Raw genomic sequence first — 12,946 nt, forward strand, 5'->3', positions numbered from 1 at the left:
GGGCACGAGGCTTTGCATCATTATCAGCCCTTTTGCACGGTCTCGTGGACAAGGTTCCTGGTCTAGCTTCTGGGGTTCAAGCATGGGGGGGGGGGAGGGGGGGCAGGACAGCGCAGCTGGGTCCGTTGGTGATGAGCGCCACGAGTCAAAGCGCACTGCGACAGTGAAGACGCTAGACAGCACCACTAGGACGTGAGTGTACAGGGGCCGATTGGCTACAAGAAAAACCGAGGATGACTTTGGTTGCAGAGTGCGCTATGATTTCTTGGATATTTACGGCATGGACTCGGACAGTGGGGGACTAACGTTCAGATGATGGCGTCGGGCCGTAACGTTTCAAGTAAGGTAATGGCACTGACAGGTCTAGATGAGGAAACATCTTGGCAAGAATTGAGGTCAATTGAGTGAACTTGAGTGCGGAAAAAAACAAGCTTACTACGGAATTGAATACGAATAACACTCTAAACTAGGTAATTGACTATCGCGCTGCCTTGAAATCGACACCTCCAACCCTATTGACCACTCCCGCTCGGTGGTAGTAAGTACCAGACCTAACGTATGGATCCAACTTCCAGTAGTTCATCTGTAGCAATTGAATCAACTCATCTCGTCTCTCGTGCGCTTCCTTGCCAGCGTCTGTGTCAGGATTTGTGCCAATCCATTCGACGGTCGACCGATTGAACGAGTCAATCAATTCCTGTCGCTCAATCTGTATCTTTATCTTCTTCTCCTCAGACTGCATCCTCTCGTTCTCGGAGGGAACAGGCTCTACGTATTTGTACTCCCAAGGATCTTCACCACCATAAGACTTTTGCAGGTTCTCCTTGGCGATGAACTTGAGAAGGCCCTTGGTGCCGCTGGTGAAGTGGACCTTTGATGCGACGACAGGGTCGAGCCAGTGCTTGATGACGGTCCAGACACCTGGAAAGGATTAGCATGTAAATAGAGTTGGAGGTGACAGAGTGTCAAGCTTACCCCAAAATACGAATGGCGCATTGTGCACAAGCACTACCGAGAGGGTTTCGGGGTAGCGCTTCTCAAGAATATCGACGAGGAACTTGACAACATGAAAGTCCATGTTGCGAAGACCAAAGCCTGTGAGATCAAATATCAAGCAGACCTTGTCTTGCGGCTCTCTTGCCATGACCCTCAAGGTCTCGATGTTGTGCAAGACATATTCTTCCATAGACTCAGCAGATTGTTTGTGTGGGTCGTGGAGGCGGACTCTGATGACATAGATGGGATAATTGTCCTTGTCTGTTCCTCTGACGTAGCTCTTGCCTGAGCGATACTGCGCCATGAATGACTCCTCATCGGTAGTGAGGGTCTTCTTCAGACCGACAGCTTCGCCGCCTCCGACAATGGTCTTCTGAATCTGTCGCTCGTCGCGCCAGTTGAGAGCAGAGACAAACATGTCGACAGCCTTGTTGACATCCCAGTCGCGCGCCCGAAGAAATCGAAGGAGCGTGGTGTCGGGATGATCGGCCATGATTGACTCCCAGAGATTCCGTGAGAAATGATCGGAATCTTTGTTCTTGAGGTGTTGGAGATATTCGTCTGTGTTGTCTGGAGCATCATGGGCGATATTCTCATTTCCGCATAATCGCAGAATATGGACCCAAGCCTCTTGGAGGCTCTTCTTCTGCTCAAGGGTGAGGTTGCCCCTGGTGCCTGGCCCAGATGAAGAAGACATTGTGATATCGAGAGTGCTGACTGATGAGAATGAGTTATTTAGAAAGCAGGTAAAGAGCTCGTTCATGAAGAACTTACGATTGTGGTGCTCTTTGCAAAAACTTCAGTTTTCAAGAAGTCGTCTAGTTATCAGTCTTGCGATGAAACAAGCAAACATGAAACGAATCACGGCGTCGTTGACATCAGCAAAACGTGAAGATGGGCATCCTCGGCTTGGAGTGGAACTAGATAAACTAGACTAAACTAGAGGTGCGATGATCAATTTGGGGCCAGGTCGGAAGGTGGTCCTGAATTGGGAAACGAGCAAAAGAGCGCTATGACATTCCTAGATTGTGCCCATCCATCTCGTCCTTCGGCAATGCGATGCTCGCAAGCCATGGCATCTGGGGCTAATGCACCCCGCACGAGAATACCCCAGAAGGCCCCAGACGGGAGCCAAAAGACGTCACACGCAAGCTTTGCCGGATTGCGGGGGAAGATATTGCGCTATTTGGGACAGAATCTGGGAAATTGGGCATCTCGATCGAGTTTAGCTGAGGGGATCGTGGTTTTGATGCGTGGATTGGCGAACTGAGTTGCTGAACTGGCGTGAATGTGGCTGCTTCTTGACAGTTGAGCTACCCACGTTACTAACTATGCATGCATGCACATCGCACAGACTAGATTTGGAATCGACATGTCTGAGAGTCCACGAGTCAAGCAAACTATCGCTTCCTTAAAGTTCTGACCGACATCGACCACTTTCACTTCTTTTTATCCATCCTCATTTGGGTCACTCTGATCAACCCTCTTCGGTCGATTTCCGTTATCTCATTGTCGTGCTTGCGAGCGTTGGCCACCTTGAGAATCGCTTACCCTGAAGTGTGCATTCCATTGCCAAGCGGTACGCCATCTCATTTGCTTCACCTTATTTGTTGGGAGAGTTTCATGGTGGTAGTACATGCAGAACGTTGAATCAATTGGTTTGCATTTCGCAAATATTGCTATGCAATGTACAGTACAATCAACGTTTTGGTCTTTTTATGCTAGCTTATTGACCCGTGGCATTGACGGTCAAGAACAAAGATGATGCTCAATTTTGAAGTATTAGTGCTTGCTTAGATAGCATTCTCTGTCACTACCGTTTGGTTTGTGATCTGCTTATCGCTTTAGATGCTATATTGTACTTGACCATGATTACTTATTACAGACTTAAAGCCAACGAGATCAACATAGAAAGATATCCTGTGAACACATTTTTCTAATAGCAATGACATGCTGTAGGGTATTTTTAAAGCATCTATAGGATCTGGCTTGACATAGTAGTACTTGGATCTACGGCGGTAGGAAAACTCTGATAGACAGTATAAATAATTCAATAACCATTCTTATATCTTAAGGAAATACTTCCTGGAATTTAAGACATCTTAAGACAGGCCCGGGTCGCCTTGAGATATCAGATTTTATATTATGCTCAGTACTAAGTTTCATCTAAAGTTAAAGGACTGTAAAAAGTAGATCTACATCGAATCAAACTTGAATTGAGACTTATACTCAGAAAATTTCTTCCTGTCAAAAGTGCATGGTGAGTCAGGAATCATACAGTTGAATCTAGTATACGGCTTTCCTTCCTAGCTGCATAAAGTCAATCGGCAAGTCCCCCAGGTTGCGAATATATAAAGACTTTAAAATAGGAGCTGGCAGGCTTGATATCGAAGTGAGTTTCAGCAGGCAACCAAGCCACTTCATCGGGGCCGATACGTGAGGAGTCAGTGTCACTTACCGTGACCTCGAAATATCCATCGAACACAAAGAAGCAGTCGTCGACATATGGGAACTGAATTCCGCCAGACAAAACCTGCGTTTCAAAATGGCTAGAACCTTCAAGAGTAGCCAGACTGTATGTGTTCCCAGATTCGGCCCCAGTGGCATATGGACGGACGACTGTTCCGTCGAGAAGGCGCTAGCTCCTGTGCAGTGACGGAGAAAGTAAGGCTTCTGAGAGCCAGGCAGTTGGCATTCTGAACCGCCCCAAGACTGTGGCTCAACAAGGCTATGGTCCGGTACAGGAATCACATCAAACTGGGTCATGACATTTGCGACGCCAGAGTTGAGCTTTTCAGTTGCCCTCTCAAGATCGACATCCGGCCACATCGGACCGGTATATGGCTCACCCAGACCACGAAACATATGCTCAAATCCAGCAGGACTGATTATACTGAAGATCTCCGTGTGATCACCAATGAAGTGGTACGCATGAACAGCGTTCTTGAGGGGTCAGTATGATGAGGAAAGGTTGGAGACTGTAACTTACAGGAGCTAGATTGGCGAAGTTTTCTGGGCTAAGGACTCTGAACTGGTCATTGAGCCAGACCTTTGACTGACCCCTGATACAGAGGAAGTCATGGTGGATATGTTTGTGACAATGAGTTGGCACAGAGCTCATTGTCACAGGAGCCGGGAAGACTTGGCCACCGCTTGTCAGGATGGTAAACTTGCCATCCGTTTCTTTCCTTGTCAGGAGGAAACGAGCAACAGAAGGAGTACCAGAGACGTAGACCTTGTCTTCAGAAAAGGATTCGAAGATATATGACTTCTTAGTAGCAGCTGATTCCCAGCTACTGATGGCGGGAGTACCATGCGCTCCATGGTCATGTTCCAGATTTAAGTGAATTGAAAGATATGATTTTCTGGTTCTTTTTGGCTGTTCAAAGTCTTTGCTTCAGTTCATTTGTCATCGCGCTGGAACATCGAGTATTTATCGTATACAGCTCCTCCACTTGACGTAGATCTGGGGAAGCCAAGCACACGAGACGTTTGACAATGCATTGCAACGCTTAGAGTTGTCGGATGCAGGGTTTCCCAGAGTATCTATGCTCAGATTAACTTAATCATCGGTATCGGCGCTTGGTGAAGGAGCGAGATACGACAAACTGGCATCTACAGTCTCAAGACCGATGAGCCTTCTCAGAAACATGTCCAACAACATCGCCATTAGACGGAGATTTTGAGACCGTCTTGCTCGGTGTCGGCTTTCATATCGGTCTTTCCATTTTCTCAGCGCCGAGCGAAACCAATAGCTGGTCAAGAATGTCATATTAGGATCGTGTTCTGGGATGTATGGCCCGTTATTGCGGGTCACGAGCGCCTCTTCCTCCACGGTAACATTCTCCGGAACCGAATTTGGCAATAACCACTGTTACAAGGCTCAACGGTCGGCGTTTGGCGCCCGTAGTTGCCGCTTACTCATGGTCGGATGTCGGGTAAGGGTATCATGATATACCTGAAGCTGGGATATATGAAGACGTGAATGCGATTGCGAAACCTGAGAAGATAAGGCAAAAAGAACTTCATAAGTCATAGTTTGGTCAGACGACAATACCAGTCGGTCAACCGTCTTCCGAAATGAATCAGCTCACTTCAGTTCCGAACTCAATTGCTGAAAGCATTGAGCCAACCTTGAAAACTTACCTTCCGCTTCTCAACAAGAACTAAACTGCCATTAAATCAACTTCGAGAAAAACGTTCTCTTACGGCCTAAATCCTCGCCACAACCTAGATATCTATTATCCTGCCAACAATCCCACTGGGGCTGGGTGCCCTGTCTTTATCTATACGTATGGAGGCGGCTTCACTCGAGGAGACAGAGCCTCTGAAGATCATCTACTCTACCGAAACCTTGGGTATTTCTTCGCCGAGAAGTGCGGATTCATCGCTGTAATTCCGGATTATCGCCTTGATCCAGAGGCGAGATTTCCTTCCGGTGGACAGGATATTGAGATGGCTGTGAAGTGGCTCATAGACAACAATGACAAGATTGGGGGTCCACAACCAAGACCGTTGTCCATGATGCGCAACTCTGCTGGTGCCGTTCATCTTTGCACATTCTTGCTGCACCCTTCGTTTGCCGAGCTCCGCAGCAAGATCACAGGTAACAGCGATACTAGCCCCCTGCGACTGAAGGCTGCCGTCTTTTGCTCTATGCCGACGTCGTTCCGCAACCCTCACCCTTATAGGGCTCCTGTTCTTGAAAGATACTATGGAGAAACTGTAGAGCAGGATTGTCCCCTCGGACTTCTTGAGGCCTGTGACAAGAACAAGAATGTCTCGGATGCTGCACCTGGAGTCCATTTTCTTCTGCTGTATGGCTCCCTCGACCCTGAAGATGAGATTCTGGGTTGTAATAAGGAGTTTATTGAGCTATCGAGATCAGGCAAGGGAAGCTCGGGTGTCGAGCTCGAAACTCAGGTTATGGAAGGCCACAACCATATCTCGCCTCCCCCAGCTCTCTGTACCAATGTTTCGAGAGAAGAGGTCTGGGGGTTTAATGTTGCTGGGTTTTGCAACGCGGCTGCTCAAAGTTGAGGTGAGATCTGGATCTCAATTGGTGAATGTATGATAGGAAGTGGTAGAAGCAACGATGGGTCAAGAATTTGGTTGGAGTATTCAGATAGTGAGGACGTAGCCAGTGACTTCCATTCTGCTAAATATGTACGTGAGAAATAGATATATACAATTGAACCATTTCCTCGAGCATCATTCTAACACCAACACTTCATTCAACTAGGACAATTCATAGCATGATCCAGCGACACACATTGACCCCAGCTTACAGAGCGTTGATCAAGGCATTGAAAGCGGCCTTGGGCTGGTAGTTGCTGTCGTACAGGAGAGGGTTGTCACCAGGTCGCCACGAGTCCTTGTCAGAGACACCCCAGACGGTGATGCCGACACACTTGGAAACAGCAAGGCAAGCGTTCATGACAGTAAGGAAATCGTTGGCACTGGCACCAGCGATATCAAGCTCAGTGATAGCAATCTCCTTAACGTTCGAGGCGGCAAGGGCCTTGAGAGCATTAGGGACGCCGGAAGCAGGGTTCCAGCCACCAGGAGCAGCAAGATGGCCCTGAGAACCAATACCATCGATGGGAATGCCAGCAGCAAGCCACTTGTTGACGTGAGCGACCATGCCGTTGGTCACCTTGGCGTAGTTAGCGATATCGAGGTTATAGTCGTTGATGTAGAGCTTGGCGTTGGGATCAGCGGCGCGGGCAGCGCGGAAAGCAATGCCAACAAAGTCCTCGCCGAGCACTCGGCTGAAGACACTGTCGCGGAGGTTGCCGTCCTCAGCGAAAATCTCGTTGACGACATCCCACTGGAGGATCTTGCCCTTGTAGCGGGTGACCATGGTGGTAACGTGGTTCTGAATAACCGAGGTGAGGGTGGAACGGTCGTTGATGTTCTGAACCCACTGAGGCAGCTGGGAGTGCCAGAGGAGAGTGTGGCCACGGATGAGCTTGTTGTTCGCAATGGCGAAGTCGACCACCTTGTCAGCGTTGCTGAAGGTGAATGAGTTGCGCGAAGCTGTTCCATGTCAGATGGCCATTCAAGTTATCTTGGTAGTAGGGAACCTTACGCTCAATGGCATCCCACTTCATGCTGTTCTCACAAGTCACTTGGCCAAATTGGGCCTTGACAATGTTGGTCAGGGCAGTGTTGCTCAGGTGGTAGTGGTCGATCTCAGTACCGAAGTACTGCTTACCCTTGGCCTTAAACTTGGCGTCGAGACCAGTGCCACCACTGCCACCACTGCCACCAGTAGGTTGAGGAGTGCCACCACCCTGGGTTGACGAAGGCTGGGGATCAGATCCTCCAGATCCGGGTACACACTGATAGTACCAGTCGTTGATCTTCTCACACTTTAGGCCACTTTGGCAAGTTGTAGCACCAGTCCATCCATTGCCACCACCTGTGAGATGTTTTAGCTATCGAGTATCGACTTATCGGAGCTGCTGTAACGTACACTGTCCCCAGACGGGAGCCTGGGCCAGGGCGGACACGGGAGCGAGAGCGAGGAGAACTGAAAGGGTATGCATCTTGGCTAATCTCAGTGAGCTGATGCTTCGAAGCAGAAGATACTGTCTGAAGATATCGAACGCAACGTCAAAGGGTTGCTCCCGTCCTTATATATAGCTTTGATATAGCATCCAAAATAACATATTCGCCCCCGGCCCTGCATAATCGTGAATTCTGACCAATCCGATCGACTTGCTCGTGTTTTGCCGGGAAATTAGCTTGTCTGGGGTTATAGAGCCTTATATGCGGAGAACCAAGCTCCGAATGAGGCCCATTGAGGAAATGTCGGAGCATCGCCACGTTTGTCTTCAACACCCTAAACAGAAACCTGCGATGGTGTCCCCCGCAAATATGGGTCGTTGTTTAATTGTGCAGCGGATAATATTCATTTGCGATCGAGGCCTACTACGAATGAGGGAGAGTTTCTTAATGTGTGCTGATATTACGTCCCTTTCTGGGACTAGATGCCAAGCTGGGGGCTGTACCATCGAAATTGTTGTTCGGAGGTCTGCGGGGAATGGATCGTGAATTTAGCCGATCACCAAAAGTCTTCCTCTATTGTTTGAAGCTTTGCTGGATCTGATATATATTGGCAATATTATAGCATCATCCGATAAGCGAGTATGGCAAAGACTCCCGATATTCCGAATCATTTGATCTGTCTATACCTAGCTCAAGCTAGCTACGTACCGGAGTACGGAGACAGTTTCCGAGTGAGTTATTGAGTAAATATTAGAGTCGTTATGTTTATGGCGGCATTTTTCTACTTACAAGGGTCCAAGCGAGCATCTTGGGTCGAGGGAGTTGAGCTTACTTAGTTAGCTCTCATCGTGGATCTTCGAAAGCTGTCAAATGCAGATTAATGCACTTTCTTGCCTAATCTTCAAGCGTCAATGAAGTGCCATGCCTCTTGCTGAGCCTGCCCGGAGACGGGGTTAGGTTACATCCAACTCCAACGAAGGATGCGGAGGATACCGATTTGGCAGAATTGGATCAGCTCGTCCGGCTAATCACCGACAACCCTTAGAAATCTGACATCCACGTGGTAGCATTACTGCTGAGCTCTAGGCGCTCCTATGGGTTCATGCCAAGAGCTGGGCTTCTCTATGCGCGCAACTTAGAATGCATTAAAGGTCGCAGTGGAGGGTCTCGTGAATGGGGATCTTGCCCAATGTTGACTATTCTTGGGGCGAACTTGAGTGCTTATGGTCAGACTAACTTGCTCCTAGCAAGTCACTGATCTCGAAGAACTTGCTACTATGGACGACGTAGCTTAGATACTGTTATTCACATGATGTTGTTTGTAACTTATCCTTGTAATTTCTTGAGGCTACACTTGTATGATGGAAGTAAATGCTAATTTGGGAATAAGTGCAATTACTCTGTATAGCCACAGTTGAGTAGCTCAATGGAAGTTCATGGTCTGAAGTTGAACTGCTTACATACTCTCCTACTCCGCTTCACATGTCCACGATCAACTTCCCGCTGACTCAGACTTGCACCAGTTCCGACCGGCTGCACGATGAAACCATAAGCATGAACCGTGTAATATGACTGGTCAATATCTCTTCTAATTGCTTACAGGCGTGGAATGGTAACATTAGATCTGTTACTACCGTAGCATGAGTTAATCACGGTGATTGTGCAGTAGAGCGATGGAAACAAGTTGGTATTTACTAATGAGAAACGAAAGGCTATTCTTGATACATAAGACTATGTTCACAGGTACTCCAACCCTGTAGAGATATCTCCCCACCTCGCTCCAGCCATATCCGCAAAGTAATTCGACTTGGGGCTCCACAAACCCGTACCACCCTTGGGGAATACAGAGCTAGCCGTCTTGAGATATGTCGAAGATAGGCTCATCATTGGCTTCACTGGCATAGCACTTGATGACGAAAGACGTGGGACCACGACGCTGGTCTTGCTCTGTGTCATCTTCTTCAGGATACGAACAAACAGTCTCGCACTGACATCAGCACCAAGTGTCCACGACGCATTCTCATATCCGAACATGAATAGCAGGTTTGGTACATCCTGGAGCATGACAGTCTTCCATGCAAACTTGTCGGCGACATTGAATGGGACATCGTCGACGCTGAACTTGATACCTCCACCGAAACGAACCTTCAGACCAGTTGCTGTGACGATAAGATCGGGATGTAATGAAGCTCCAGACTCAAGCTCAATACTCTTCTCAGTGATAGTCTTGATCTTATCCGTCACGACATTCGCTTTACCCGAGCGAATAGCCGCGAAGAAGTCACCGTCCTGGCTAGCGCAGAATCGTTGCTCCCAGGGATTATATCGAGGCTTGAAGTGAGGATCCCAGCTGACGTCAGGAGGAAGGTTCTTGATGGTGACATATTTGATGAGCTTCTTGGCCAGACCTGGGCAAGACTTGCAGAACACGTTGGTGAGATAGCTTCGGACCAGCCATAGAAGTCTGTTGAGGAAGAGGGCGATGCTGGCGGGGAAAACGGTCAAGAGAAGACGCGTGAAGAAGCTGCTTGATGGGAGAGGGAAGATGTAGCCTGGACTTCTCTGCAGCATGGTCACACGCTTAGCTTTGTCGGACATGGATGGAAGAATTGTGACGGCGGTAGCTCCACTGCCGATGATGACGACCTCCTTGTTGGTGTAGTCGTAGTCCTCAGGCCAAAACTGAGGGTGGATGACCTTGCCTTGGAACTTCTCAATTCCAGGAATCACAGTCTGAAGAGGGGTTTGGTAGTCATAGTAGCCAGTACCAAGGAGCAGAAATCGGCTGCGGAAGGTAACGGGCTTCTCATCGCCAGGTCGGGTAACCTGAAGCTGCCATCGCCTCTCTTTAGAAGACCAGTTGGCTTCCGAAACAGAGTGCTTGTAGCAAATATGGTGATCAATACCAGTCGATCGTGCCGACTCAATCATGTAGTCCTTGATCTTGTCACCCGGTGCGAGCGACTGGTCGTGCTTCCAGGGACTCCATGGGAAGCCAAAGGTGAAAATATCAGAGTCGGATCGGATGCCAGGATACTTGAAGAGATCCCATGTACCGCCGATGGAGTCGCGGCCTTCGAGGATGGCGTAGGTCAAGTCGGGAGGACCTTCTGTTTGGAGACGGTAGGCGGCGTTGATGCCGGAGATTCCAGCGCCGATGATGATGACATCAAAGGTGTTGGGTTCTTCTGATTGCGGTGCCATGTTGATGAGTGTAGTCTGAGTAGTTTGTGTTGTTGATGATGCTGTCCACAGTGGACGTTGAGGACCTATTTTGTACAAAGACGACAATGCAGAAGTCTGAGTGATTGACACTCCGTTGGATCAATAAACAGTCCGCGGGCAGGCGAAAGATAGCAAGCCTCGGTACTTTAACAAGAGCAATCAGGGTCTCGCCTCGAATGAGTAGCTAAGTTATGGTTAAGCTTCCGAGTCCGACAGGCGACAATATGAACCATTCCATCCGCCCCCGCGGGACCCGTCTCCGATAAAGACCCAAATCTTTTCATGACAACTAACCAAAGGAATAACGTCATGCTTGAGCTTTGACTGGAGGGGCGAGCCAAAGTGGTTGATCGCAAGCTAAACCCGATACAGAAATTTCGCGTTGAGGGCTCTCAAGTTTGTGGGGTAGCCTCGGTATGACTATGACCCCCCTAGTGATCGTCTTCATGGGGGGAGACGCCAAAACTACCGAGAGAGAGAATCACGCGACGGACTAGACAAGACTTGTCAAATCTGCAGAGCTGATCATCTTGGCTCCGAAGAGGGGTAGATCACTGAAACAAATGACGAAATTGTTTCGAGGTTTATTAGAAATTTACATGTGAAATTTGTTGAGCTATGTAGATCTTGTAGAAACTTCGATATCCTTCTGCCTCCGACCCGCGACCACCATCACGAAAAAGAGATTATGCATAGCTTCGTAGATTCAACCCCGCACGATGGTTCAAGAAACGCCTCGCATGCTCAGCTGCCTTCTGTGCCTCGGCTGTAAAGTCAATCCTGTCGCCGAGCAGGATAATGTCATGAGGGCAACCTTCTGAGATGTCCAGGTACATTGGCCAACCATTCTTCTTGTAGCGTGCGACAAAGTTGGTGATGTCGTCGCATAGAACTTCGCCGCCGCCGGCGTTGACGTAGACTGGGAAAGGCCTCTCAATCTGGAAGGGATGGCGTAGAGGGGACAGGTATGGACTGGCTGGGTCAATTGCGCCAAAGCCAGAGACTGTCGTTGCGCCCCAGCGCGCAAAGTGCATGTTGAGGTAATCCGTCTTGTAGTTGGGTGATTGAGAGGCATCTTGTTCCAAGGCGCCAGCGACATCAGTCCATGGTGACCAAAGAGTCATTGCGCGCGGAAATGGGACCTCGTCAATTTGACCGTACTCATGGATGTAGCGTACCAAGGCGAGAGCCAAGTTTGCGCCAGCTGAATCGCCTGAGAAAATGATCTGGTCGGCAGGAATGCCTCTTGTCTTGATGAGATGAAGGTATGCTGTAAGTGCATCCTGAAGAGGAGCGGGAAACTGTCCATTCTTGCTGCTGGACAGTCGGTAGTTGGGCGAGCAGACGTGCGTAGCGCCCATATGCTTAATGAGAGTCTTGGCCGTGAATCCAGTATCTTCATCACGACCATTGCCAATAACAAAACCACCTCCATGAAAGTGTAAAACGACCACCATGCCCGGGTGAACGATGTCAGCAGGCGGTGGTCGCGCTGGCGTCCAAGTCATGCCCAATTGAGCAGGCTGAACCGTGTAATCCGAGCAAATCCCTCTATATAGCTTTGGCGACCGTGGACCGACGACTTCAAAACGGTTCTTCTCTTTGCCTTGGTCAAATCTCATTTTGTCGCCTGATTTGGTGAGAGACCAGTAGAGAAGCAAGAGCCGGACAACGCGGACACGGACAGCTTGGTTCAGCGTCCATTTTCTGTTCGGGCGAAACCACGGGACGAGACAGAGGGAAATGTCGAACAAAAAGCGCGAAAGAAGCCATGGTGTGATAATAAATGCATAGGTATAGCCAAATGCTGTCTTGAGTGTGCTCAATACTGCCATGATGGGTGAGTCGTTCGTGTAAGTTGCTGAGGCTGTTGGTTATTAACGTGGAGGAAAAGCGGTAGAGCTACGCCGCGGGACCCGGGGGTCTTTAAGTAATGCGCCTGCCTCGGTCACCGAACTCACAGTATATTCCCGGCTCAAAGAGAGAGTTTCAATAGACAAGTTGATGATCAATGGCATTTTTTATTACGTGCAGTGAGCATTCGTGGTGTCATGCGATGTCGTTTTCACTGTTCAAAATGCTGGCACGGCGCCCGAATGGGCCGTATTCAGTATAGAGTATGACGGTCGCATTTAATTGTAAGCGAGTCTATAAAAGTACAGAAAAGCTTATAAGCTTTTCCAAGGATGACAGATACTGTCAAACTACTTAT

General features: G+C 48.8%; 6 protein-coding genes across 6 annotated transcripts; 1 reads left to right on the forward strand and 5 right to left on the reverse strand.

Annotated features, from left to right (window-relative positions):
- Nucleotides 1–435: 435 nt before the first annotated feature.
- On the reverse strand, nucleotides 436–1,820 carry FVEG_11850 (hypothetical protein). Its single transcript, XM_018901171.1, has 3 exons — nucleotides 1,771–1,820; nucleotides 976–1,713; nucleotides 436–921 (listed from the first exon to the last, which is right to left on the reverse strand). Exons 2-3 carry the CDS (start codon nucleotides 1,691–1,693, stop codon nucleotides 479–481), a joined length of 1,161 nt encoding a protein of 386 aa, XP_018759607.1. The 5' UTR covers nucleotides 1,694–1,713; nucleotides 1,771–1,820; the 3' UTR covers nucleotides 436–478.
- Nucleotides 1,821–3,316: 1,496 nt separating this feature from the next.
- FVEG_17118 (hypothetical protein) lies at nucleotides 3,317–4,320 on the reverse strand (the record flags this gene model as incomplete). Its single annotated transcript, XM_018906384.1, has 4 exons — nucleotides 3,317–3,569; nucleotides 3,614–3,939; nucleotides 3,986–4,264; nucleotides 4,309–4,320. The coding sequence occupies 4 exons, from the start codon at nucleotides 4,318–4,320 to the stop codon at nucleotides 3,317–3,319; spliced, it is 870 nt and encodes a 289-aa protein (XP_018759606.1).
- A 607-nt stretch (nucleotides 4,321–4,927) lies between these two features.
- Nucleotides 4,928–6,036, forward strand: FVEG_17117 (hypothetical protein; the record flags this gene model as incomplete). Its single annotated transcript, XM_018906383.1, has 2 exons — nucleotides 4,928–4,977; nucleotides 5,190–6,036. The coding sequence occupies 2 exons, from the start codon at nucleotides 4,928–4,930 to the stop codon at nucleotides 6,034–6,036; spliced, it is 897 nt and encodes a 298-aa protein (XP_018759605.1).
- A 244-nt stretch (nucleotides 6,037–6,280) lies between these two features.
- FVEG_11849 (endoglucanase type F) lies at nucleotides 6,281–7,547 on the reverse strand (the record flags this gene model as incomplete). Its single annotated transcript, XM_018901170.1, has 3 exons — nucleotides 6,281–7,035; nucleotides 7,088–7,420; nucleotides 7,475–7,547. 3 exons carry the CDS (start codon nucleotides 7,545–7,547, stop codon nucleotides 6,281–6,283), a joined length of 1,161 nt encoding a protein of 386 aa, XP_018759604.1.
- A 1,633-nt stretch (nucleotides 7,548–9,180) lies between these two features.
- Nucleotides 9,181–11,017, reverse strand: FVEG_11848 (hypothetical protein). Its single transcript, XM_018901169.1, has one exon. It carries the CDS (start codon nucleotides 10,711–10,713, stop codon nucleotides 9,247–9,249), a length of 1,467 nt encoding a protein of 488 aa, XP_018759603.1. The 5' UTR covers nucleotides 10,714–11,017; the 3' UTR covers nucleotides 9,181–9,246.
- Nucleotides 11,018–11,386: 369 nt separating this feature from the next.
- Nucleotides 11,387–12,592, reverse strand: FVEG_11847 (hypothetical protein). Its single transcript, XM_018901168.1, has one exon. The coding sequence runs from the start codon at nucleotides 12,567–12,569 to the stop codon at nucleotides 11,421–11,423; it is 1,149 nt and encodes a 382-aa protein (XP_018759602.1). The 5' UTR covers nucleotides 12,570–12,592; the 3' UTR covers nucleotides 11,387–11,420.
- Between the last annotated feature and the right edge of the window lie 354 nt (nucleotides 12,593–12,946).

The sequence above is a fragment of the Fusarium verticillioides genome, chromosome 4, assembly GCF_000149555.1.
Source record: "Fusarium verticillioides 7600 chromosome 4, whole genome shotgun sequence".
In the NCBI taxonomy this organism is placed as follows: Eukaryota; Fungi; Ascomycota; class Sordariomycetes; order Hypocreales; family Nectriaceae; genus Fusarium; species Fusarium verticillioides.

Bases quoted from the DNA above. Each gene is read 5' to 3' on its own strand.
- FVEG_11850 (XM_018901171.1), bottom strand. From the start codon at position 1,693: ATGTCTTCTTCATCTGGGCCAGGCACCAGGGGCAACCTCACCCTTGAG. The intron at 922-975 runs GTAAGCTTGACA...AATCCTTTCCAG, and splicing joins TGCGCCATTCGTATTTTGGG to GTGTCTGGACCGTCATCAAG.
- FVEG_11848 (XM_018901169.1), bottom strand. From the start codon at position 10,713: ATGGCACCGCAATCAGAAGAACCCAACACCTTTGATGTCATCATCATC.
- FVEG_11847 (XM_018901168.1), bottom strand. From the start codon at position 12,569: ATGGCAGTATTGAGCACACTCAAGACAGCATTTGGCTATACCTATGCA.